This window comes from Labrus mixtus, chromosome 1, assembly GCF_963584025.1.
Source record: "Labrus mixtus chromosome 1, fLabMix1.1, whole genome shotgun sequence".
Lineage (NCBI taxonomy): Eukaryota > Metazoa > Chordata > Actinopteri > Labriformes > Labridae > Labrus > Labrus mixtus.
The window spans coordinates 33,886,936-33,895,545 of record NC_083612.1 but is presented as its reverse complement, the minus strand read 5'-3'; the positions used below and the strand labels follow the sequence as shown (position 1 = coordinate 33,895,545).

The 8,610-nt window shown below is 40.7% G+C and overlaps 1 protein-coding gene across 2 annotated transcripts; it reads right to left on the bottom strand.

Moving 5' to 3' along the window:
* Positions 1 to 818: 818 nt before the first annotated feature.
* On the bottom strand, positions 819 to 8,170 carry lins1 (lines homolog 1). 2 transcript variants are annotated; one of them, XM_061042775.1, is made up of 6 exons: positions 7,805 to 8,170; positions 7,368 to 7,457; positions 5,596 to 5,728; positions 4,119 to 4,688; positions 3,627 to 3,813; positions 819 to 1,640 (listed from the first exon to the last, which is right to left on the bottom strand). In XM_061042775.1, the coding sequence occupies exons 1-6, from the start codon at positions 8,120 to 8,122 to the stop codon at positions 848 to 850; spliced, it is 2,091 nt and encodes a 696-aa protein (XP_060898758.1). In that variant the 5' UTR covers positions 8,123 to 8,170; the 3' UTR covers positions 819 to 847. The 2 variants fall into 2 exon arrangements, with proteins under 2 accessions (XP_060898758.1, XP_060898767.1); XM_061042784.1 differs by having other exon boundaries at positions 3,627 to 3,810.
* Positions 8,171 to 8,610: the final 440 nt, after the last annotated feature.

Sequence of the window (8,610 nt, the reverse complement as noted above, 5' to 3'; positions counted from 1 at the left end):
TGGTTGTAGAGATGGCAGAGTGAGTGTGTGCTGTCTGAGGCTATGTGTTGTCCTTTTAGTTTTGTTCTCCTGTTGTAGATACTGATCAGTGGTTCCTGCTGCTGTCCGATTATTTTGCTGCTTATTGTTATGATCCTGTTTAATGGGTTTGTGATGAATGTGCTTTGTGCTATTTGGAATCATCTCATTCTATTTACATTCTACTGTTTGGAAACAGGGCTTCACTTCAGAGAAGTTTGAATAAAATACTGTTAAACCACAAGCAACGAGACAGATGGACACGAGCTCCACAGCTGAAAACAGAACGCCGGAAGTTGGTGTCCATCAGAGACATCCTGGTACTGATCTGACAGGTCATCAAAATGAATCCAGGTATGACAGAGTTTGGGTCGGTATGTATCAGGAGGGGAGAATATCCACACCTACATACACGTTATGATCCTGTGACTTTAGAAAGCAGGATTTGTGCACATCTGAACTGGGTTTACATGATACCAGAATTTTAAATTTGTATATGATTCTGGTAAAGATCAAACAATATTGACACTGGTTTAGAATACAATGAGATTCAAACTACAAATTTCTTGTAGTTTGAGAAAAAATAATGAGAAAAAATAATGAGAAAAAAATTGCAGGCAACCTCCTGCACTCTCAAAACTTTGCCAATATTTGTACAGCTCAGACATCATATTTTTGAAAGCTTTATACCTTTTGATTCTGTCGACCATGTAAATCACAGAGATTGTATATTTTAAAGACAAAAACAAAAACCTTAATCTGAACAAAAAAATTGTCTTTGATACCACCTAACAAAACAGAACAAAACACAAGTTGTATTGGTCATGTTTTATTGAAGTGGGACAGGATGCTGAGATCTGTTCTCCACTTGTGCTAGGAGCTTTATGAGAGAGGACGGGTTGTATGGGAAGAGTTTCCTCGCATGCAGCCTGGTCAGCAGCGCCCTGAGCTGAGACAGACAGAGGACTGTTCTCTCTGAGGTGCTCACCTGTAATGACAGAGCGGCCATGTTTGGACCCGTTTGCTCACTGTGTAGCACCGATAATGATGATGATGATGATGATGATGATGATGATGATGATCCTTCTGTTCTTCTCTTCAACGCAGCGTTAGCTTGACTCAGACAGTGTGATGACTCGTATTGTTTCTGTCTGATCGGTCCTGGTGGTCCACTTATCTCCTGTTTCACATCGTCATTGACATTTAGTTGACTGTTCTCACAAACCGGGGTCCTCGATTCATCGTGACAAACCTCCATGTCCTCTGGACCGGACTCGTCAGAACTACCATACTGTACCAGACGGAGCCCACCCGGCTCACCTTTAGTCTTCTGTTCCACTACACCCCCACCACATGAGGCAGGTGAGGACCGCTGCTGCAGGGCACGACGACAGCCGATTCTTCCACACGCCGCGATGAAGCCCGGCCAATCAGCTGAGAGGTACTTGAGGTACCGCACAAGAAACTCCAGGAAACAGGTTTCCGTGGAGATGAGGAAGTCGAGGAGGACGCTGTGGTCGAAGGAGACGCTCTGGAGCAGAAGCAGGAAGATGCAGTGAGGGTTGTTACCAGACGCACAGGCTGCATCCAACTCAGCCGAGTCCTCCAACCCAGAGCACCGCCTGCAGGCAGAGACAGGTACTGCAGTTCACTCATTCTGAAAACATGACGCTACAGCACACCTCGCACCAGCTGATTTCACCAACATGTGTCTTTACTGTCGAATGCATCAGGTAACATTACACACCTGACTTAACATGTTTCTCCTCATACCACAGACATCTTTTTTTAGTCTGAAAGATGGACAAATCTGAGTATGAATTATGAAGCTTTTATCGATACAATTGTGGGATTAGTTAAAATCAGCAGGTGAATCACATTCTCACATTACAAATTTTAGGATATTTTCATATTTTTATTTAAATGTCTTATTTTTCTTAATGTCACATTTCTCTAATTGTTTTGTATTTTATATTTTAAATATATTTCATAATCGATTTCCTCTTTGCTTGTTCATCATTTTAATGATTTTTAAATGTCCTCTTTCAAGGTTTCTTTTGTCCCTTTTTCTTGCCGTTTTGACGTCTTGTGTGAAGCTCTTTGAATAGCCTTGTTGCTGAAATGTGCGATATCTAACAGACAAGCCTTAAACTTAACAACATATTCAATTACACAGCTGTTTGTGAAGCTAATTCCCATGACTTTCCCCCAAAAATCTTATTTATTTTTTCAAAACTTCTCCAGGCCTGGAAATTGCTATTTCCAAAGTCCATGACGTTTCCAGGTTTTTCATGACCTTACAAACCCCTTACACAGATCCACACATATGTAGGGAATCTGTCAAAGTGTCCATCATTATTTATAACTAAGTGTTTTTGCTCTAAGAGGTGAAAACACACACGTTATCAGTTACAACTGAGGTGTGTCTTTCAATTGGCTGTTTGTTTACACACGACTTAAGCAACACTTCTGCCATGAAAGATCCAGACATGTGTTTACTGAGGGTTTGTTTGCCCTGAGCTCAGGCTCACAGGCTTAATGTGGCTTACTTTCACTTGTTGTCATGAACTAAGGAGTCGTTTCAACCGAACCAACAGCCTCACACGGTCTGATGAATGAATACTAGATCGTCCTTTTTTCTTTTTGAAGCAGATTCCACAGTTTGTTGCTGATTCGGCCCCATTTATATATATTGCAAGCATCTTGCTGGGACGAGCTAAGAGCCCTGTGGATCTGTTTTATAAAAGCTTTACAAATTGCTCTACATTTGTAATGGAAAAATTCTGTTTACTGTCGAGGACACAGTTTACTTACAGCTCCCTTGAGAAATGCTACAATAATTTCATATGTAATATTCTTGTTTTGTCTTTACCCAAGGATGAAGGTTTCTTACAAATAGCTAAATATCAAAGATACTCAGACTTGAAGTTTACTTGACATTACTGTTGTGCAACGTGTTGAAATGTATGACGAAATGCATTTGATATTTGACAGCGCCCGTATCTGCAATCCTTATATAGGCATGAAGGTTTTTCTGTGAAGCATGTGTATATAAACCCAAACATATTGTGAGTACTTGGAGCTTTCCTTCAGACTGTATTGACACTCTGAAAGCTTTGTTCCTTCTACTTGCAAGAAGAATTAAACTAAACAAAGACATTGATTGACTCATGATCCTTTCTTTTGCAGTGTTAACAGAAATTTCCAGCACACATTCCACAGATCTATGTCAGCATATGTGGATCTATTCATGCATTTGTAATTATTTTGCAATAGCTCCATTATTAATCCTCTGTGTTGGTGTGATCTCCACCCAGATCCTGTCTGATTGTTGAATAAGTGTTATGAAGTGTTTTTCATCATCGCTTTGAATTGTTTACATTCATTTCTGATCCATGTCAGTCTAATCACATCCTTTTTCAAGACCAGGGACGCTCCTTTGACGACTAATTACCGAGTTGGTTAAACAGATTTATTTGCTGCATCACTGTATAGCCTGATAATATTATTCGTGGGTCACATTTTGCATATTGTTGTCATATGATATTATGAGTTAGCCAGCGATTCCCATCCCTTATATATTAGACACAGTCCGTCTTTGTATGTACCTGTGATGAAGGAATATGGAGAGAGCAGCTTTGGCCGCCTCCATCATGTCGTCGTCCTGCTCTCCAAACAGCACGCCGATCCAGCAGCAGCGGTGAGTGAGCGTGCTCAGCAGGACGCTGCAGCTCCTCAGGAAGCTCCACAGACTCTGCAGGTACCCATACACCTCTGTGGCTCTGCTCCATCCTGCTGGGAGGGGACACAGGGAGGCTCTCAGGACAGCATAGAAACAGGGCTGTAAGCAGTGCGCCCACTGCTGTAGATCTGCTGTAACAGAATTGCTCCCTGTGCTTCATTACTAATTATTAAAAAGGCTACAGCAGTCATGTGGGACACTACAGTGGCTGTTTTGTTCTGAAACTATACACTCTATTCATATCATCTAAACAAGACGGAAATAAATACAAACTCACCTCAAGGGATAACAGTTGTGATAGCGTCATTACAGTATGTTGAGTTGTGAGTGTGTCATGATTATTTCCCTGTGGTCTCACCTGTCCCAGCAGCTGATTGGATGTGAAGTTCTGCTGACTTGAGAAGCAGCAGACTGACAGCTCTCAGCATCACACAGTCAGGTTTCTGGTCTTCTTCACCTCGGACCGCCCTGGTTCCCCCAAAGAAAGAGGCAGATTCTACTTGAACAGTCTCCAACCAATCAGCAGCCACTGCCGTCAGCACACTGTGAGCAAGCCGGCTCATATCAGAGCTGAGGTGCTCGTGTTTCAGCCCGCTGAGCAGCACGTCTCCTGAAGCCCAGTCCTCTCCAGCCTTCTGCAGCACGGCGCTCTTTAAGAGCAGCAACACTCGCTTCTTCACAAAATACTCTGAGGAGCCGCTGACGGTTTCCAGGAGAGCCGAGGAGTGACTGTGTGTTATTTTCTGACTCTTCAGACACACAGCAGCTCCGCAGATCAAAGTGGACGCAGTCAGCACCTCCAGCAGGTCCAGCAGGAGGCAGAGTGTTGTCCCCCGGTCACACTGTGTCCCTCCGTCCTCAGGGAGAAACTTTGAACATAAAGAACTCAGGGCAGAGTCGAAAGCTGCAAGGAGCTCCCCAAAGATCACTGACGAAAGAAAAGACATCGCGTTCAAAAAAAGAGAGGTTATTGAAAAGTAAACGGCTGATTGGTGGAGAACATTCAGCAGATATTCAGGCTGCTCTTCCATAAACAGCATCCCCATATTCCAATATCATCATTCAATTATGAGGAACAGTCTAGCTGTGATCTAACTCTTGATTACAGCATGTAAAGGTTGTTATTAAAGGCAAGTTTTTACATCCATTCGAATACTTAGAAATTCACACTGTATTGCATCATCTATAGTGGTGTTGACAAAAGATAGAATTTCAAAACTTTCAGTCAAATTTCTTGGGTTGGAGAACAAAATGCATTTTGGCTTTGGAACAAGTTTGTTATGAGTTATGAGTAAGAAAAAAAGTTCAATTATATCATCAATTTAGAGAACAGAATCTGCACAATAATAAAGGAAATTGTCAACAGCATAAAGATGGGCAATGAAGTTTTGATCGGTAGAGTTTTTTTTTTTTTTTTTAATGAATAGTGAAAATAGTGAATTCCATGGACTGAACCTTGAGGAACTCCCTCAGTCATTTGGTGAAAAGAGGGCCTTGAGACACACTGCAACCTATCAGATTTTGTGATTTTGAAAACAACAAGCAAAATCTTAACTTAATATCTAGTGTTAAAGGACTTTATTCTTTGTAACTATGTAGGTGGCAGACATTGTGCTTTGCTTGGACCGGACCATAGCTGTTATCTTTAAACTCTCCAACATTGCTGTCAGTGTTGACTTTAATAAATAAGTATTTAAAGAGCTATAGCTTGACTTTTTATCTTCTCCCCATTACAAAGTGTATGAGACATTTGGTAACTGTGCTGCACACTGTGTCAGTAAACCAAACACAGGAAATCTCTGACCTTCAGTGGGCTGATGAAGTTCTGGTTTTACCTTGATGAGCTCCTTTAAGAAGTTTTTTGCAGACTTCAGTCAGTGACCACAGACAGGCGTCCAGCTCGGTACCAGGGAGTGATCTGTGAAACGCCAATACACACGTCTGCCTCCAGACCGGACAGATGGTTCCCTTAGGAGTCAAAGTACATATTTAAACATTTAATATCAGAACACAGTAGAACATGTCGACGTGCTGCTGTATGGACAAAATTAATCAATTCTCTGTATGAATATCCTGACATTTCCAGCTTTGTTATCACAGTTTATATTTGTTTATATGTGCTCACTGACACTGTGTCATCTATTTCATATGTTTTTCTGTGAGAATAACACTGACTGTACTAAACACTAGAACTGTCACAATACCAGATTTATAAATTTGGATAGGAGTTAAGCAATATACCTTTATTGATACCACGGCAACAAAAACAGAAGTCCTAGGCACCTAATACTGGGTAATTTCTTGTTTTGAATTATAACCCCAATTCAAATACAGTTGGGAAGTAGTGTACAATATTAACAAAACATTTTTTAAACGTTTTATTTTGGGGCTTTTAGTGCCTTTATAGGAAGTACATGACGGTGAATAGAGACGGAAATCTGGAAGAGAGTGGGGAATGACATTCAGTTATTTTGTGAAGCATTTTTGGCTTCGTGTTTTTATGTATAAAAGGTGCTAAATAAAGCTGAGTTCAGTTCAGTAAAGGAAAGGATTCGGATTCAAGCCCAGCTGCCCACTTCGATGGGGCGCGCAAACTAACCCCTGGGCTTCAGATGCCCTAATGCGATCATTTTGAAAAACAGTGAAACAAGTCAAAATTGAAGTTTTTGCTTGGAAATAATGGACGCTGCATCCTCCTGAATAAAGACAAGAGGGACCCTCCGGCTTGTGTTGGCACTCAAAAGCCAGCATCCGTGATAGTATTGGGGTGAATTAGTGCACATGGCAGGGGTATCCTGCACATTAGGTATCACTGATCCAGATATACAGGCTTTGGAGCATCGTCAGCTGCCAAATAGACAACTCCTTTTACACATTCCTCTTTCAAACTGACAGGAAATGATCTCTTTAGTTCCCAAACAAACAATAAGTGATGAACAGAGTGGTAACCATGACCCTGTTGCGTTTTTTAAAATGTGTTGCCGGCCAAAGGGCTTATCATTTTCCAAAAACAATGAGATTTCTCAATATGTTGTCTTTGTTCTCTTATATTTAAATATGGAGTTTCAATGTTTTGCAATCCATCACTTTCTGCTTTTGTTTATATTTTACACAAACTTTTAAAACAGGGTTGTGTCAAAAGTTCCAGCAAACTCCTGCATACAGTGATTAGTAACCTAACAGACGTAAATTGCACAAATACATCAGCATTGCTCTCTCCCTGAATATATGACTGATGATGTGACAGGTTTTTTTTTTCAAAGCTTTGGTACTTTTTGATCTGATCAATCACTAAAATAAAATAAAAATTCATCGTTTTAAAGCAAGCTGCTTTTGTTCATCACTGGTTACAAGAGAGTCACAAACAAAATAGCCATATTCTGTTATTGCATTAATATAACACAAGTGTGCACTGTGAACCAACTTCTATCTCTACCGTCCAATACTACAGTTTTTGTTCAAGTTGCTTTATTTCTTATAGTTCTTATTCTATTCATATTTCTCCTGTTGTAATGTGTATTACTGTAACGTCCAAGCATTAATAAAGTATTTCTGATCCTGATAAAGACTTGCAAAGTGTTTATAAAATGCAGACAAGAGAACTCACTGATGTTTGTAGAGAATAAAAAACACACGTTGACACACTCTTAGCAGCCAGGTGTGAGACGATAAGGTCCTCGGACTGGAACTGATGCACCTGTACAGAGGTAGGATTTTAACATGTTATTGTAGAACTACATGTGAAACCACCTGTTTCTAAACCATGGCAACAAAAACAGAAGTTCTAGGCACACAATATTGAAACAACTAATGTATGTTAGCAACATTTTGACTAGATGGAGAAGCAGGAGATGAGTAAGCATTCTCCTCTCCAATTTTTTGTGCTTGCTTTCAATTCTGGTTCAAAATATGGCTGTAGATCTGTAGTTTCAGAACTTTTTAATATAATCAACATTTTAAAACATATCTGGTATCGAGAAGTATCGTTTTTGACAGCATTAGATCATAATAATCATGTTAAATCTTGATCAATCGAGCACTTACGAGCTGAGACATGAGATCCCCGTCTCCGAGCAGCAGCCTCAGGACCTCCTCACAGTATGACGTCACCGCAGGACCGACGCTCCGTGACGTCAGGCAGGAGGCGATCCTGTCCACCAGACTCACGCTCATGCAGGTCCGCTCCACGCTGTTGTCATGACAACGCTCTCTGTCCTCCTCACCGGGCACCGGTCCGCACATGCCGGAGAATACGACGTCCGCCACCTCCGCAGCGGTCCGGTCGGGGCAGCGGCCCGTCAGGAGACACCTGTACACCTGTGTGAGAGGGGGATTCTGCCCGCTGCACGCTCCGTGCTCCATGCTGCTGCTCCAGCTACAGGATCCACCGGCCACATGATCCACCTGGTCATGTGATGCACACGGAAGCTACAACCTTCTATTTGGTGAATGCTTCTTCTTCTGTGGTGTTTAATGTCGGTTGGCATCCATCTGTGTTGCATTACCGCCACCTACTGATTTTTAAAAAGCTTGAATATCGAATATCGAGATTTTTAAACGCAGTCTTGAAACTCATTTATTCAGTCTGGCTTTTATATAGTGTTTTATATTCAAATCTTAACATTATTGTATTGTCTTTTTTATCCTAATACAATTTTAAATATTTTCCTCTTATTTATTTATTTTAATATCTTGTTTCTTTTATGTGTCATATTTTATTTTATTTTTTTATACATATTTTTTAATTCTTATTGGTGTGCATTAGTCTCTCAATGATAGTATGATTGTATCAATGATTTTATAAACTACTTTGTCATCAATAACTTTTCTGCACTCTTGTTAAGCACTGC